The sequence below is a fragment of the Aquarana catesbeiana genome, linkage group LG05 (assembly GCF_042186555.1).
Source record: "Aquarana catesbeiana isolate 2022-GZ linkage group LG05, ASM4218655v1, whole genome shotgun sequence".
Classification (NCBI taxonomy): Eukaryota; Metazoa; Chordata; class Amphibia; order Anura; family Ranidae; genus Aquarana; species Aquarana catesbeiana.
Window position 1 is genome coordinate 159,505,216 of NC_133328.1, and position 19,403 is coordinate 159,524,618.

Genomic DNA, 19,403 nt, shown 5'->3' on the forward strand with positions numbered 1-19,403 from the left:
GTGGAGGAGACATGAAAGGCTTTTTCTGACTGCGAAGTCACCCTGACATGCAAGCAGCCCCAGTGCCGGGTAGGCACCCACCAATGTAAGCGGCCATTTGGCTTTTTAATTTGTTTACTTTTTTAATAAATGGTTTTACGCTATGGAGACTGTTTTTGTTTCCTATGTATCCTTATCCTATCTTGAATGAGCTTGACGGGAACGATCCATGCCTATAATACCAACCACAGTCCAGCCATCCATGTGAGCAGGCACAACCCTGCACAAGAGCTAGTGACTCTCTTTTTAACTAAAGGAGTCATTGGTATCTGGTAAGCAGATATCTACTACTTCGAGGTGTTTTCCTTTTCTTATTTTCCTTTGGTGATGGAAAACCTTTTGTTTACAGCAACAAGATTGGGATATTATTGAAAGATATCACTTCAACCACTTCAAATCACTTTTTTATGTGGACAATCAATCACTATATATTTTTTTCACTATTGTGGGCACTTCAATGTGTAATCTAATTATGATTTGTCATTATTATGTTTTTTCATTTTTTTGGTAATGCAGGAGATTTATTTATTTAAAGCACTTGAATAGTATGGTATCTAGCGCCCCCTAGCTTTCTTACATTTCCATTTTTTTGGTAATGCAGGAGATTTATTTATTTAGAGCACTTGAATAATATGGTATCTAGCGCCCCCTATCTTCCTTACATTCCTTTTTTTGATTATCTATTTTTTTGATTATTCAAAAATTGGGGAGCAGCTTACACTGATTGTTTATATATTTCCACAAATTTTCTTTATTGTTGGGAATGTTTTCTTACTAGATGTATCACCAGTATATGTAATTCATATATATTATCTGCTATCGACACCACTGGCGCGAAGGTTTTTACTATTTTCTACTCAATGGAGCGTACTTATTGGGATGCTCCAGTCCTGGATCGGCCTCTCTGGCACTTCCCCCTCTACCCCTCCTGACTGTCACCCATCTACTCTTTGCTAGTGCCTGCACCTCTTTGTCTCCACCCACCTCTGTGCTGGCCCCTGCCGGCACCTGCCGTGTACGTTCCTGGCTCACCTTTAGTATGGAGGGACTTCTCAGTGCTGACAGTTGCTTCCCCAGATTCAGAACTTGGGCTTCCAGGGAAACAATGTGCTTACATTTTGCACAGCAGTATTCGCCCTCGATCGGATGATCAAGGAACGCATACATGCGGCAAGATGTACAAAGAGTCGCCTCTCCACACCCGCCGGGCATCGTACCTATTAAATTTAGTGAGGATTTGGGGATTTTACCCTGTCCAAATTACCTAACAGCTAGCTTCCTGGCACTAATACTCAAGACAATACACAGGTACACGACAATACACAGGTACTCACAGACCTACGTGCACTCGCAATACACAAGTACACAATACACAAGTACTAACGATCCACACACACTACTCAGACAACACTCAGATACTCACACTACACAGGTACTATGACCCCTGTTATAACCTCCTGTTTTAAACTCTAGTTTTTAACTCCCACTTACACCAAGCTCCACAGCTTCAGACTGAGCACGCTCAGACTGAGTCCTACAACCAGTTAAATAGGCACCTGTGAGCAATTAACCACACCCCTTAATTGATAGACTGATGAAACCAGGAAACAAAAAAAACAAAAAAAAGCTATTTAAAAAGTGACAGCAAAAGGCAAATTAAAAACTAAAAGGAAAAGCCCCAAAAATGCAACCCAGCAAACAGACAGCAAACAGCAAACAGACAGCAAACAGACAGCAAACAGACAGCAAACAGCAAGCAAACAGCAAACAGACAGCAAACAGCAAACAGACAGCAAACAGCAAACAGACAGCAAACAGCAAACAAACAGCAAGACTTGTATACTCTAACTCTGGTTTTTAACTCCCACTTATTCCAGCTCCACTTACACCAAGCTCCACAGCTTCAGACTGAGCACGCTCAGACTGAGTCCTACAACCAGTTAAATAGGCACCTGTGAGCAATTAACCACACCCCTTAATTGATAGACTGATGAAACCAGGAAAAAAAAAAGCTATTTAAAAAGTGACAGCAAAAGTCAAATTAAAAACTAAAAGGAAAAGCCCCAAAAATGCAACCCAGCAAACAGCAAACAGACAGCAAACAGACAGCAAACAGACAGCAAACAGCAAACAGACAGCAAACAGACAGCAAACAGCAAACAGACAGCAAACAGCAAACAGACAGCAAACAGCAAACAGACAGCAAACAGCAAACAAACAGCAAGGCTTGTATACTCTAACTCTGGTTTTTAACTCCCACTTATTCCAGCTCCACAGCTTCAGACTGAGCACGCTCAGACTGAGTCCTACAACCAGTTAAATAGGCACCTGTGAGCAATTAACCACACCCCTTAATTGATAGACTGATGAAACCAGGAAAAAAAAAAGCTATTTAAAAAGTGACAGCAAAAGGCAAATTAAAAACTAAAAGGAAAAGCCCCAAAAATGCAACCCAGCAAACAGACAGCAAACAGCAAACAGACAGCAAACAGCAAACAGACAGCAAACAGACAGCAAACAGCAAACAGACAGCAAACAGCAAACAGACAGCAAAGAGACAGCAAACAGACAGCAAACAGCAAACAGACAGCAAACAGCAAGACTTGTATACTCTAACTCTGGTTTTAACTCCCACTTATTCCAGCTCCACAGCTTCAGACTGAGCACTTATATCTATTACATTTTTTTTTTTTTTTTTTACATTCGTCTTTAAAAATATCAACCATCTCTATTTTACCATTCTGTCATATTTATATATATATATATATATATATATATATATATATATATATATATATATATATATATATATATATACACACACACACACACAGTATCTCACAAAAGTGAGTACACCCCTCACATTTTTGTAAAAATTTTATTATATCTTTTCATGTGACAACACTGAAGAAATGTCAATTTGCTACAATGTAAAGTAGTGAGTGTACAGCTTGTATAACAGTGTAAAATTGCTGTCCCCTCAAAATATCTCAACACACAGCCATTAATGTCGAAACCTCTGACAACAAACGTGAGTACACCCCTAAGTGAAAATGTCCAAATTGGGCCCAATTAGCCATTTTCCCTCCCCGGTGACTCGTTAGTGTTACAAGGTCTCAGGTGTCAATGGGGAGCAGGTGTGTTAAATTTGGTGTTATCGCTCTCACTCTCTCATACTGGTCACTGGAAGTTCAACATGACACCTCATGGCAAAGAACTCTCTGAGGATCTGAAAAAAATAATTGTTGCTCTACATAAAGATGGCCTAAGCTATAAGAAGATTGCCAAGACCCTTAAACTAAGCTGCAGCACGGTGACCAATACAGGTTCCACTCAGAACAGGCCTCGCCATGGTTGACCAAAGAAGTTGAGTGCATGTGCTCAGCATCATATCCAGAGGTTGTCTTTGGGAAATAGACTTATGAGTGCTGCCAGCATTGCTGCAGAGGTTGAAGGGGTGGGGGGTCAGCCTGTCAGTGCTCAGACCATATGCCGCACATTGCATCAAATTGGTCTGCATTGCTGTCGTCCCAGAAGGAAGCCTTATCTAAAGATGAGGCACAAGAAAACCCGCAAACAGTTTGCTGAAGACAAGCAGACAATGGATATGGATTACTGGAACCATGTCCTGTGTTCTGATGAGACCAAGATAAACTTATTTAGTTCAGATGGTGTCAAATGTGTGTGGTGGCAACCAGGTGAGGAGTACAAAGACAAGTGTGTCTTGCCTACAGTCAAGCATGGTGGTGGGAGTGTCATGGTCTGGGGTTGCATGAGTGCTGCCGGCACTCAGGAGCTACATTTCATTGAGGGAACCATGAATGCCAACATGTACTGTGACATACTGAGGCAGAGCATGATCCTTCAGTGACTGGGCCGCAGGGCAGTATTCCACCATAACAGCCCCAAGACGACCACTGCCTTGCTAAAGAAGCTGAGGGCAAAGGTGATGGACTGGCCAAGCATGTCTCCAGACCTAAACCCTATTAAGCATCTGTGGGGCATCCTCAAATGGAAGGTGGTGGAGTGCAAGGTCTCTAACATCCACCAGCTCCATGATGTTGCCATGGAGGAGTGGAAGAGGACTCCAGTGGCAACCTGTGAAGCTCTGGTGAACGCCATGCCGAAGAGGGTTAAGGCAGTGCTGGAAAATAATGGTGGTCACACAAAATATTGACACTTTGGGCCCAATTTGGACATTTTCACTTAGGGGTTTACTCACTTTTGTTGCCAGCGATTTAGACATTAATGGCTGTGTGTTAAGTTATTTTGAGGGGACAGTAAATTGACACTGTTATACAAGCTGTACACTCACTACTTTACATTGTAGCAAAGTGTCATTTCTTCAGCGTTGTCATATGAAAAGATATAAGAAAATAGTTACAAGAATGTGAGGGGTGTACTCACTTTTGTGAGAGACTGTGTATATATATATATATATATATATATATATATATATATATATATATATACACACACAGTGGGGACGGAAAGTATTCAGACCCCCCTGCATTTTTCACTCTTTGTTATATATAGATTGGCCCGACGGAAGCCTCTCCTCAGTGCAAGACACATGAAAGCTGCATGGAGTTTGCTAAAAAACACCTGAAGGACTCCAAGATGGTGAGAAATAAGATTCTTTGGTCTGATGAGACCAAGATAGAACTTTTTGGCCTTAATTCTAAGCGGTATGTGTGTAGAAAACCAGGCACTGCTCATCACCTGTCCAATACAGTCCCAACAGTGAAGCATGGTGGTGGCAGCATCATGCTGTGGAGGTATTTTTCAGTTGCAGGGATAGGACGACTGGTTGCAATCGAGGGAAAGATGAATATGGCCAAGTACAGGGATATCCTGGATTAAAACCTTCTCCAGAGTGCTGGAAGGATTACCTTCCAACAAGACAATGACCCTAAGCACACAGCTAAAGTAACGAAGGAGTGGCTTCACAACAACTCCGTGACTGTTCTTGAATGGCCCAGCCAGAGCCCTGACTTAAACCCAATTGAGCATCTTTGGAGAGACCTAAAAATGACTGTCCACCAACGTTTACCATCCAACCTGACAGAACTGAAGCGGATCTGCAAGGAGGAATGGCAGAGGATCCCCAAATCCAGGTGTGAAAAACTTGTTGCATCTTTCCCAAAAAGGCTCATGGCTGTATTAGATCAGAAGGGTGCTTCTACTAAATACTGAGCAAAGGGTCTGAACACTTAGGACCATGTGATATTTCAGTTTTTCTCTTTTAATAAATCTGCAAAAATGTCAACAATTCTGTGTTTTTCTGTCAATATGGGGTGCTGTGTGTACATTCATGAGGAAAAAAAATGAACAAATGATTTTAGCAAATGGCTGTAATATAACAAAGAGTGAAAAATTTAAGGGGGTCCGAATACTTTCCATCCCCACTGTATATATATACGAGAATGCAGTTACAATGAAAATAGCCACAACATTTGGCCAGTTCAACAATATAAAATTGACAGCATACAGATATCAATGGGTCGAAGGGTAGACATTAAGAAGCAAAAAGACAGATGGCGGTTGGTCTAACTAGCAGATGATGGAAAGAGGGGAGGCCTTAGCTGTTAAAGCGTAAAAATATATTTTAATTCTAAGTAGAGGGTCGAATATCAATTGGAGGGTCATTGGTTAACAGTCTGGTTTGAAACCATTGGATAAAATAAAAACATTATACTATCGATTGTTGAGTATCTGTAGGCAAGCTTTGAATAAAAGATTCCCAGATATCAAAGAATATTTGGACCCGTGACTCCTTATGTAGGGAGGCCTCCACCTATTCCATATTTCTGTATATTTTGCATTGTGTCAACAATTTAAATGATGAAGAGACAGATCCCTGTTACATGTAAGTTTTTCCTTGTTTTAAAGGGGTTGTAAACTCTCGAGGTTTTTCCACCTTAATGCATGAAGGTGAAAAACCTCCTGTGAGGCAGCAACCCCTCCGGAACCCCCCTTTTACTTATCTGAACCCGGTCTTTCCAGCGACGGGGACGAGCACACTAGCTCCAGTCAGTGTCTCTGGTCCTGATTGGATAGATTGATAGCAGCGCAGCCATTGGCTCCCACTTCTGTCAATCAAAACCAATGACGTGGGGGTGGGGCCAAGTCCTGCTGTCTTTGTCAATGGATGCAGCAGCAGGACAAGGGAGTGCACCCGAACGAGTGCCCTGAGGGAGAGCGGCTCTCCAACGGGGCACTCGAGAAGAGGGGGAGCTATGAGCGCCCCTTAGAGACCCCAGAAGAGGAGGATCAGGACCACTCTGTGCAAAACCAACTGCACAGAGGAGGTAAGCATGACATGTTTGTTTTTTTTTGTTTTTTTTAAAACGAACCTTTACATATCCTTTAATTAAAAGAACTTATTGATAATAAGTTTGGGCCTTGCTAAAAGATTTGTTGCTGCTTTTAAATTACATTGTTCTTTTTAAAGTGCCACTCTTTCTAATCTAACTGTACACTCACCTTAAGATATACACTTCTACGTTCTAAAGAGAAAAGCTTCAAACTCTAAAAAATTACTTGTTTGGTTTGTGCCCTCAAGTCTACCAATGGTTTTAATAGCAAAAAGAAAACCTAACAGAGGTATTAAACTTTTTCAACTTTATATAAAACAAAAAATGACTTGGAGTTGGACTTACCAATTTATCACCGGACTGATCTCTATGGGAACTGAAGAGAAAAACCTATTGTGCATCTGTCATTATAACACCACAAATGCAACACAACTGCAAAATAAGAAAAAGATGCCAAAACTCCAAAAAGAAGGAACTTTTTCATTTTACTTCAAATCATGGAAGGACAAACATCAAAGTAAATACCAACAATGCAGAGACAAGGAGATCCAATCCTCAAGCTAACACGAATTATGAAATCCTAAAATATTTTAAACTAAAGAAAACCTGAGTACACAGAATTCTGTCAAAGGTGCATGTTCTGAAAGCAAGGCTTGAGGTTTTTGAAATGATAAAGTAACTAATTTTCAAGATTCATTACCTACACTTGTTAGTTACCTACCCAATTGGATAGTAATTGGATAATCATTGTATTATCAACAGCCCTAATGTAAACGGTTATATTGCTTTATGATTCTTAAAAGCTTTTTATTTTTTCAGGGTAATCTTTGTTGAGCTGAGCCTTGATATGTGCCATTTACTGGTGGGCAGAGCTTTCCCCTGAGCATGGCATCACTGACACCACTCGCACTGCTCCCAAAAGCCAAAGTTAGGGAGAGAGGAACGAATAGGCTGTATGTGCATGTGCACTGATTAAAGTGCCCGACATGGCCAGCACTGTATGCAAGCATAATGGCTCATCTTTTGGGAACTGACAATCTTTGGGAAGGGGGGGGGGTTCAGCCATTTGAATGAAGGCTGAATAGTGTTGTCACTTCAGGACATGAAACACAGTGATATTCTGTGGAATGGCAGGATCACCAGATATTTTTCTTACAATAACTGGGGCTGTAAAAATGGTACATTTTGTCATTGTGTATATAGTATGGGAACACTGCAAAAAAGACTATCAATTTTGCCTGGATAGACACTTTAAAAGGATAGTTCTCTTTTATTAAAAAAATATATTTGTGGGTAAGGGGCACCTGTAGATAAAAAAACAAACTGTACAACTTTGATCAAAGTTGAATAATGGCCTTGTCATAGGTGTGGGCTATCTATGTGCCTTCAAAAGTCTGCCTAAAAAACTCCCAGAGATGGCATCCCTCATCCTGCATTGTTGCTGGGACATTGCTAAGACACTCCCAACTGTTACTACTTGCCCTCACCATCACTGGAGTGACCTCTTGCTCTGATTCAAACCCCTTTGCACACGCTCTCTCTTCCCTGATGTAGTAGCTCTAGGCTCAGCGATGATTCAATAGCGAAGGTCATGAACTGCACATGTGTGAGGTTTTAGAAGTTTGCGCCTGTGATGGGGGTGACAGAGAGAAGTAACAGCTGGGAGTGTTTTAACAATGTCCTAGTGACAAGGGAGGACAAGGGGTTGCCATCAGTCACTGTTTGAGTATTCAGGCAGCTGAAAAAGGAAGTACTCAGCCAAACCTTTACAAGGGGCACATTGAGTGACTTTCTGGAAATTTTTCATGGGATTAACTCAGACAGGAAGGACTTGTCAAAAGCAAATGATCCTTGTCTAAATATGATGAAGTTATGGGTGGAGTTTAGGCAAATTATGAGAGTATATTAAGTCCTGTTTTAGTCTAATGCCGCGTACACACGGACGGATTTTCCGACAACAAAACTGTGGATTTTTTTTCTGAAGGATGTTAGCTCAAACCTGTCTTGCACACACACGGTCACACAAATGTTGTTGGAAATTCCGAACGTCAAGAATGCTGTGAAGTGCAACACGTACGATGAACCGAGAAAAAGGAAGTTCAATAACCAGTGCGGCTCCTTCTGCTTGATTCAAAGCATGCGTGAACTTTTGTGCGTCGGACTTGTGTACCCACGATCAGAATTTCTGACAACAAAGTGAAGTTGTCGGGCAATTTAAGAACCTGCTCTCAAGCATTTTTGTGCGGAAATTCCTACAGCAAATGTTCGTTGGAGCATACACACGGTCGGACTTTCCGACAACAAGCTAACATCGAACATTTCCCGTCTGAAATTCTGAGCGTGTGTAGGCGGCATTATATGTTGATAGAGAAATACTTTTGAACCCTGAGTCATAACAATATGCTACAGATATCTACAAATGATCTTTGCAAAAAAATCAGCAATAACAAAGTTTCTGTCCCTTTTTGTTGTTGAAATGTGACGATACGGTATATTAGACTGAAATGTAATTAGATGGTTACTTTGTTTCACCTAAAGAGTCGAAAATATTTGGCAAATAAATTTCCAAAGGGTTTATAAAAATTGTATTTATCTTATTTATAATTTGTGTATATACATATATTTATATCAGTTTTGATACACAGAGTGCATACCTATATATATTTATATATGTACACATCAAGTGGAATATATAATGGCTTTTGAATACAGTGGTTAACATTGCAGCTGCAGAAATATATTATTCCTTGGCAGGATTTCTCTTAAAATGGCAGGTTGCTAGGAGTACTTGAACCATCATAATCACTGTGCTTTCCATAGTGGGTTTGCATATACCCAGGCTTCACCCTAAAAAGCAAAAAAAAAAAAAGGCACATGTTTAATAGCCAGATCACATTTTTTTTTACCATTGACTTACAAATCAAATCACTAAACACTTTTGGAAAAATGACATACAGATTTAGAGCCCTAGGGAAAGTACGTCTATCCAAAGGGAAATTCATAATTGGAAATATTTGGCTGTGACCGAAGGCAGTTTGTTCACCGAAGGACTGAAGAGTGTTACACAGACGAGTGTCTGCAGACAACATTGAAACATGGTGGAAGTTGCTCGCAGATTTGGGGCTGCGTTTCTGCACATGAAGTTATAGATTTGGTCAGAATGTATGGTCTCCTCGGTGCTGAAAGTTACAGGAAGATACTCATCTATCATGCAGAACAATAGGCTCAATTCACAAAGCTAAAAACTCCAGGAAATTTATTTTAAAAATTACAGTCACATAACTAAAAATAAAGATTCTTATCCTTGGGTAAAGCTTTCTGAATCGAGTCCAATGACCCCAAACATACAGCCTAATTAAGAAAGCTCTATCTTTAATGAAAAGAAGGAGCCCTTGAAGAGAAACTATAGTCCTAACAGTGCCCTGATGTCAACATCACTGAGTCTGTCTGGGATTACATGAAGGGAAAAAAAAACAAGCCTTTATCCATAGAAGAACTTTGGTAAGTTCTCCTAGATGTTTATACAACTTTATTGCAGCATTAAGTATGGGGTATAAAAAATAAATAAAAATAAAAACCTTATACTTACCTAGGTAGATGCAGCATTGATCCAATGCAGCATCTGTCCCCCGCCGCCTTTGCACTGAGGAATCAGCAATAAAACACCACTGATCACTCAGTTCTTCCCTCTGTCAGTCACCGGCTCGCTGCTCTGCCCCTCCAACACTCTCTGGAGCGTAGGGCTGGGGAGGGAGAGACTGGTTCAATCTCCCAGTGGCACAGCTGAGAGGCTTAGCCAGCTGCTGGTCCAGGCATTTGGGTGGAGCTCAACTGTAAAGTCCGTATCTTTCACCAGCCTGGACCGGCTGAGTAAAATCAACCAACAGGAAACTTTAGCCCACTGTCAGCTGAAAACGGGTAATAGGCGTGCAGAACAGAGCAGAGAGGTAGGGCCAAATAGGCTTTGGCCAGTCTTCTCCTTTAAAAACCTGTGTAAGTATAACTATGAGAACTGATGCTATTTTAAGGGCCTTAGGATTCAAAGGGTAGACAAAAAAAATATTAATTTGATTTTCTTTTCTCTCTACTTTTTACTCTTTTTAGGTTGTTAATTTATAAATTATTATTCACTGTATTATTTTTAAAGCATCCTCACCTTATAGAATTTTTATTTTTATACACACACACACACTGTATAATATACACACAGTATATACACATACACTGTATATATATAAAATAAGTAATGAACATGTCACCATTTTTCTAGGTAAATATATTTCTAAAGGTTCCATTGACATGAAATTTTCACCACATGTTGGTAACAACTCATGCGATCCATACATACAAAAAAAAAAAACAAAACAAATAAGTTCAGAAATAAGGTTATGTGTAATAAAATGGAATGACACAGGGAAAAAGTATTGAACATGCTAACTGAAATTTATTTAATACTTCGTACAAAATCCTTTATTGATAATGACAGTGTCCTCTCCTGTATGGAGAAACTAGTTGCATGTATTGCTCAGGTGTGCTTTTGGCCCATTCTTCCACAGTCTTAAAATCTTGAATGTTCCATGGGCCTCTTCTATGAACTCTGATTTTTAGTTCTTTAGTTCTTAGGTGATTGGCTGGACCATTCTAGCAGCTTTATTTTATTTCTTTGAATCCAATTGAGAGTTTCATTGGCTTTGTGTTTGGGATCATTGTCTTGGTGAAATGTCCACCCTCATTTCATCTTCATCATCCTGGTACATGATTTTTATCAAGAATGTCTTGGTACATTTTTCCATTCATCCTTTCCTCAATGATATGAAGTTTGCAAGTACTGTATGCTTAAAAAACAGCCCCACACCATGATGTTCCCACCTCCAAACTTCACTGTTGGTATGGTGTTTTTGGGGTGATGTGCAGTGCCATTTGACCTCCAAACATGGTGTGTATTCTGGCATCCAAATAGTAAAATTTTGGTCTCATCTGACCAAACTGTATTCTCCGGGTATTTCACAGGTTTGTCTAAATGTTGTGCAGCAAACATGTGTGGTGAGTGTGCATACAGGTCATGGCAGTTAAGTGCATTACTTATTGTTTTCTTTGAAACAATTGTACCTGCTAATTCCAAGTTTTTCTGAAGCTCTCCACAAGTGGTCCCTGGCTCTTGGACGTCTCGTTTGATAATTTTTTTCACTCCTCTGTCAGAAACTACATGGCAAATGAGGTTCAATGTAGAAAAATTTAAAATAATGCATTTGGGTGGCAAACATATGAATGCAATCTATACACTGGGGGGAGAACCTCTGGGGGAATCTAGGGTGGAAAAGGACCTGGGTGTCCTAGTAGATGATAGGCTCAGCAATGGCATGCAATGTCAAGCTGCTGCTAACAAAGCAAACAGAATATTGGCATGCATTAAAAAGGGGATCAACTCCAGAGATAAAACGATAATTCTCCCGCTCTACAAGACTCTGGTCCAGCTGCACCTAGAGTATGCTGTCCAGTTTTGGGCACCAGTCCTCAGAAAGGATGTACTGGAAATAGAGCAAGTACAAAGAAGGGCAACAAAGCTAATAAAGGGTCTGGAGTATATTAGTTATGAGGAAAGGTTGCAAGCACTGAACTTATTCTCTCTGGAGAAGAGACGCTTGAGAGGGGATATGATTTCAATATACAAATACCATACTGATGACCCCACAATAGGGATAAAACTTTTTCACAGAAGGGAGTTTAACAAGACATTTGGCCACTCATTAAAATTAGAAGAAAAGAGGTTTAACCTTAAACTATGTAGAGGGTTCTTTACTGTAAGAGCGGCAAGGATGTGGAATTCCCTTCCACAGGCGGTGGTCTCAGCGGGGGGCATTGATAGTTTGAAGAAACTATTAGATAAGCACCTGAACGACCGCAACATACAGGGATATACAATGTAATACTGACATATAATCACACACATAGGTTGGACTTGATGGACTTGTGTCTTTTTTCAACCTCACCTATTATGTAACTATGTAAGAAATATTGCAAAGAGTTTCTGGCTGTGGCCAGTTTATCGTGAAATGATGTTCTTTCCACTTCCGGATCATGGCCCCAACAGTGCTCACTAGATCATTCAGAAGTTTAGAAATCCTTGTGTAACCAATGCCATCAGTATGTTTTGCAACAATAAGGTTGCAAAGGTCTTGAGAAAGCTCTTTGCTTTAACCCATCATGAAATGTTTCTTGTGTGACACCTTGGTAATGAGACATCAGTTAAGACTGAACCAGCTGATAATTTGCACTGACAAGGGGCAGGATTGCTTTCTAATTACTGATAGATTTCAAATGGCGTCTTTGCTTTCTATGCCTTTTTGCACCTCCCTTTCTTAATGTGTTCAATACTTTTTCCCTGTGTCATTCCATTTTATTACACATAACTTAATTTCTGAGCTTATTTGTTTTGGCTTCTTTGTATGTATGGATAGCATGGGTTGTTACCAGCATGTGGTGAGTAATGTATATTATGGACAGCACAGCTTCCAAACCACAGTGGGTAGAACTATGTAACATAACACTCAGTGTATAAAGTGTTTTAGAGTATATAAAGCTTAACACTTTAAACACAATATGATTCACAATGTATTTGGCTAGCTAACAATATGACAGCATATATCTGATTGGTTTCTGTGTGTTGTTTTTCCTCTCCATTTTTTTTCTTTCTTTTTTAAAAAAAGGCCACTTTTTGACAACTTTTTCCATTTTAACAATATACGCTTCAACATTCTTAATGTAAGATTATATTGCTGAGCCTGATTTCACAACATGTTCTTTTTTTACAGTGCACTTTAACCTAAGATATAATTTTGTGGGATTCAATCAATAATGGTCAGAGAGTGAAAGGCTGGCTATAGCAAATTCATGAATAAATCACATATTGGTGTTCTTAGTAATATTTAATTTATTACTCGCCAACTACATACTGAAGAATGAAAGGATTCTTTCTGTAGTGACTTTACAGTGAGTGGATATTACCATTTACATTTTACCTAGAGCATCAATTGATTTCTTTTTGCAAACTGGGCTTAAGGGAATGCAGTAACTTAAAAATGGTATCTACATAGATACACTCATGCATGGTAAGTGTGAGAACAAATATTAATACTACTACTATAATACTAATAAATGCTACCCTTTTTACTAAATTTTGAACATGAAAAACAATTCCGGATGAATGTACATTTCATGAGAGACAGCAATAATTGCTCTCCTGGTTGTAAAATACCAAGGGTTATGCTTGATTGCAGTTGACCATTCATAATCAACAAGGTTAGCAGTACAGTAAAAAATCCTAAATCCCCCTATGCATTTTTTTTATCTCACAAGCTAAAACTTGCAACCATGATAGTCTCCTCTTATCAGATTGATTGAGCCACATTGATCACATTGATGAGCCTTTACTGAGGCACGCTAAGAAGGACAAGACAGGTATATAACCCCAATTGCAAAAAAGTTGGGATGCTGTGTAAAATCTACATAAAAACAAAATGCAACGATTTTCACATTTTATAAACCCATATCTTATTTACAACAGAAGACAGAAAATATGTCAAATGTTTAAACTGAGGGCATGTGCCAGTTTAAGAAAAAAAAAAGGTAATTTTTAAAATTGATGGCAGCAACACGTTAAAAAAAGTTGGGACAGGGCAACAAAAAGCTGGCAAAGTGGTACTAACAGGGAAGACCTAGAAGAACAGTTTGCAACTAATTAGGTTAATTGGCAACAGGTCAGTAACATGATTGGGTATACTCAGGGCCGGACTGGCCTACCGGGATACCGGGAAATATCCCAGTAGGCTGGCTGCACTAAGTACCGCTGGGGCTGCTTTTGCCTCAGAGCGTGGCTGGCTGCCAGCCTGTGTCAGCAATCTAAAGAGCAGCGACGCCGGCGGCCGCCGCACTATGCAATGGCTGTGTGCCTGTGTCACTCTGTCTCCTCCTCCGTTCCGGCGCCGGCGCGCTGCCCACACTCAACTAGAGAGTAATATGCCTCTGTCTGTGTGCCTGAGGGGAGGAGCAGGAGAATGCTGTGCTGCTTGATTTTTGCCTTCATGACTCGTCCCGTGCGGCGCCAGCACCGCCCACTAATCTGCACGAGGAGAATAGAAGTGAATGGCTGGCCGTGCAGCTGCAACATAAGAATTAAGGTACTAAAAATCTCTCTCTCTCCCCCCTCTCTCCCCCTTTTTCTCTCTCCCCCCTCTCTCTCCCTCCCTCCCTCCCTCTCTCTCTCTCCCCCCCTCTCTCTCCCCCCCTCTCTCTCCCCCCCTCTCTCTCTCCCCCTCCCTCTCTCCCCCTCCCTCTCTCCCCCCCCCTCTCCCCCCCCTCTCTCTTCCATGTTTTGTTCAAGTGCCAGATTATCTTTGAAAAGCTGTATACCATCAAACGCTGCCACTGTGCCCATAAATTGCCAACACTGTGCCCTGCCCATCAAACGCAGCTACTGTACCCATAAATTGCTGCCACTGTGCCCCATCAAACGCAGCCACTGTACCCATCAATTGCAGCCACTGTGCCCATTAAATGCTGCCACTGTACCATCAAACGCAGCCACTGTGCCATCAAGCCCAGCCACTGTACCCATAAATTGCCACCACTGTGCCCATTAAACACAGCCACTGTGCCCATCAAACGCAGCCACTGTACCCATAAATTGCCGCCACTGTGCTCATTAAGCGCTACCACTGTGCCCATCAAACGCAGCCACTGTGCCCATCAAACGCAGCCACTGTGCCCATCAAACGCAGCCACTGTAACCATCAATTGCTGCCAGTTTGCCCCATCAATTGCCGCCAGTTTGCCCCATTAATTGCCACCAGTTTGCCCCATCAATTGCCACCAGTTTGCCCATGAAATCCTGCCAGTGTCCCCCCCGCCTGGCACTTACCTGTCTCAGGTCAGCGCGTTGCTCCACGCTCCCTCCGATAGGCATCCAATCACAGCGCCTGTCGCTTCAGCCAATCAGGTGACATGTAACCAGACCCAGTGCACCTGATTGGCTGAGAGGCAGGTCAGTGTTAGGGAAGCGATTTATTTGATTTCCTAACACAGCACTGTGTAAGCAGCGAACGCACAGCAGTGTGCCCGCTGTTTACCTATTTGGAAGCCTATTAGAGCCAACGGCTTTAATCAGGCACTTCTAAAAACACCCCCGCCACTGTAATTCAGATGCTCGATGCCCGACAAGGGGCTGGACACCTGAATAGGGGCGGCAGCTGCGACAATAGATAGATTCATGCAATGCATGAATCTGTCTATTGAAGATTGACGGGTGCAATGGACCCACCGCCACTGCCCAGTTGTATTTCCCCTGGGTGGGGAAATCCCACCATGTTTTACATTATACATTCCTATACAGTGTGTGCCCTATAAAAAGGAGGTGGGCATTAAGGGACAGAGTGGTGTGCAGGCAATTTTTTTTATTTTTTGTGTGCATTACTGGGCACTTTCACCCCCTTCCTTCCCAGGCCAATTTTCAGCTTTCAGCGCTGTAACACTTTCAATGACAATTGCGCGGTCATGCAACGCTGTTCACACAAATAGAGCTTTCTTTTGGTGGTATTTATTCACGACTCAGTTTTTTATTTTTTGCGATATAAGCGGAAAAAAAGAGCGGAAATTTGGAAAAAAAACAATATTTTCTTCTTTCTATTTTAAAAGAAATCCAATAAAATCTAATTTTGTCATAAATGTAAGCCAAAATGTATTCTGCTACATGTCTTTGGTAAAAAAATCATGTTACGTGTATAATAGTTGGTTTGTGTGATCACAGACATATGTACGCAGATGATCATGCACAGATGTGCGCAGGTGATCACGGACATGTGTGCAGATGATCATTGGGACATATGATTTTACTGTTACATATGTGGGGGACAGGTGTTTTTACTGTGTGGGGACATGTGTGTGGGGACAGTGTTTTGGGGACTTTGTGTGTTTAAATTGTGTTGGGACATGTGTGGGGACAGTAGGCTGGTGATCAATGTGTAAAAAGCTGTAAAAAACAGCTCATACTCACTGATCACTGGCCGGCTGCAGAGATCCGCTCTCCTCTCCGACAACTTCCGTGTGAGGAGAGCCAATTGCCTAGAAAACGGCTCTCTATTTACATCATATGACGGCTGTGATTCGACACAGCCGTCATGTGATCAGGAGGGCCAATCACAGAGCCCCCCTGCTGATCGGAGATGCGCCGTGTCCAGGTGACACAAGCGCATCGGGACTGCGCCGCTGCGTGGGCACGCACGCGCACGATCCCCCTCCTTCTGAGGGACGTTCCTGAACGTCCACTCAGAAGGAGGAAGCGCCGGGTGGGATGTGGTTAAAGAGCAACTGTCATCTCTGTCCTGCAGCGGCTCCTCCTTTGACCCGCTGTTGACTCACCGATAGTCCCATTCACTTTAATGGGACGGCTGGTGATGCGGCAGTGACACAACAAGGTGAGGGACGTGGCAGCAGCAGGCGAGTGGATGCCCGCTAACAGGCGCTACCATGATGGATCTGAAATGACAGGTGCTCTTTAAATGTAAGGAACCATTTTTGCTGGTAGTTAGAATCTTTGATAGTTGCAAACAAAATGAAGGTTTCCTATTTAGAATAATAAGCTGTCAGGTTAGTAAAACAGCGATATCAGAACCAATTCAATCATACAGTTTGTAGTCTTTATAGATATGCAAAACAATGGGATAAGTAATATTCCTGAATTTTGTTCATGGTTACTGTGACATCAATGCAGTGCATGTTATCTCAACTTGCAGAGTTTGGATTCATTGAATGAGTTTACCAAAAATGAAAATATTGCAGAATATACAGCCTCTTTTTTTTTTTTCCTATTTCATCTTAAAGCGGGATTCCGCCCCTGAAAAAAAAAATAAAAGTCAGCAGCTGCTAACACTGTAGCTGCTGACTTTAAATAAGTACTTACCTGTCCTGGGTGCCCGCGATGTCGGCCGCCCGAGGCCGACCCGTCCCTCGGCTCTCGGGTCCTGGCACCGCCATCCTAGGTAAGGGAAACAGGCAATGGAGCCTTGCGGCTTCACTGCCAGTTTCCTACTGCGCATGCGTGAGCGGCGCAGCGCTTTGTGAATGGGACGCGATGTGTTGTGGGACACACACAGTTCCCATAACACACCTCGCCCCATTCCCCAGAAGACAACGCGGGGAGCAGAAGACTGAAGATCACCGCGGTGTAGGAAGAGGCAGATTAGGAAGACTGACTAGCAACAGCCATTTCAAGTAAGTAAAAAAAATTTTTTTTTCTTTTCCTCCATTTTTTTAGATAGTTTTTGGTGCATTTTTTTTTTCAGGGTGGACCTCCACTTTAAATAGAAAACGATCTTTTAGATTTTTACTCCAAAAGCATTTTATTAAAATAAATTTGATAAAAATCAAACAGATCTTTTTTTTTTTTAAATCATTGATTTTTATCCACCCTGATAACCAGGGACTTACGGTAAAACTGTACAGGTGTAGTGAAGTGATGGAGAATAAACTGGGCCAGAGTGTGTTCCAGGGAGTAGGTGGAGATTAGTGACGTTATTATGTGAACTTGTGACCTGAAAGCTTGTATTAGTGAACACGACCACCAAATATGTGTAGTGATCCAGGTTCCCTGGAGCTTCTCCAGCAAGTGTTGGGGGTGTCTGGGTGGTATTTATTAAGCATAACAGGTGTGTGATAACATCTAGTGAGGATCTTATAGTTATTCTCCTGGATCGAGACATTTAGTGATGCCTTTGTGGGCAAAAGTGAAAATGCGCTCCCACTGATCCTCTGTTTGGTCCAGTTGCAATCCTCTTTCCCAGGCTTGGCATACTTTCCCAGATATGTGGGAGAAGTACGCGTAAAGCATATTATGAATATTTGATAGTACATGCTGCTGGGGTGAGGATTGGGAGCACAGGGTTTTAAAAGGGGAGAGTGCCCAGGAAACCATCGAATTACAGTTACTGTCATGTAGAAAGTGGCGGATTTGGAAATATGTCCAGTTAGGGAATGACTTATTAGATGTTTTTGCTGTTTGCTGACAGCGTGTTTTGATCTAGGAGAGATTTAGGAAACATGTATTTTTTTTTTTTTTTTTTTTTAGTGATTGAAATGAATAAGAAGGGTGAAGGTAAAAGAAAACAGAAAGGAGGAGCAGAAAAAGAAAAAAAAAAACTCTTAGAAAAAGCTGCAAACCAGTATCAAAAAGTCAGTAGCTTGTTTAAGATAGTGGCAACAAAGCATGACTTACCACCTGCATCTCCACCTAAAGGCAGTGGTGCTAGCTGTAGCAAAGCAATACCTAGCACTGTACAAGTGGATATGGATACTGATGCAATTGAAGATATTCACCGCAGTATTGGACCTCCTATTGAGCTAGAAACTGATGAAGAATTGGAAGAAGAAATTGTGGATGAATCATTAGCAGCAGAAGAGATTCCAGAAGTAGTGGGCATTAATGAGGGCATACCTGACACAGTTGATGATAAAATGTGGTTTATCAGACCAAAATCAGAAAATTTGGATTCATTCTTCCGGTTTCATCCATGTCAACCAGATTTCCATTCTTTTAATTTGAAAAAGTTAAATGAGAGGAGGGATGGAAAGAAGCGTCACTGGTTGACCTATTCACATGGACATGGTGTTTTTTTCTGCATGGTGTGTCTTGCTTTCAGTAGAAAGACAGACATCAGTGCTTTTATTGATGGTTGCTTTGATGATAAACATATGTATCAGAGAATTGAAGAGCACGAAAAAAGCAACCTCCACAATAATAGCTCTGAATCCTTCTTGATGAGATCAAAGAATATGGACATATCTAGTCATTTCTTTGAGAAACAAACAACAGCCAGAAAAGAGGAAGTGAAGAGAAAACGTGCCATCCTAGAGAGAGTGATTGACACCATCAAGCTGATTGGAAAAAGAGGTCTAAGCTATAGGGCAACAGCTGAAGCAGCATATACTTTAGAAGATAAAAATTTGGACCATGGAAACTTCCTTGAGATTTTGCTACTCCTAAGCAAGTTGATCCCT

General features: G+C 41.3%; 1 protein-coding gene across 1 annotated transcript in view; it reads right to left on the reverse strand.

Moving 5' to 3' along the window:
- Positions 1-6,822: 6,822 nt before the first annotated feature.
- OSBPL10 (oxysterol binding protein like 10) overlaps positions 6,823-19,403 on the reverse strand; it is a 706,762-nt gene continuing 694,181 nt past the window's right edge. The window contains exon 12 of the mRNA XM_073630290.1: positions 6,823-9,203. Coding sequence (XP_073486391.1) covers positions 9,159-9,203 — 45 coding nt within the window. The 3' untranslated portion in view covers positions 6,823-9,158. The remainder of the gene's footprint in view (positions 9,204-19,403) is intronic.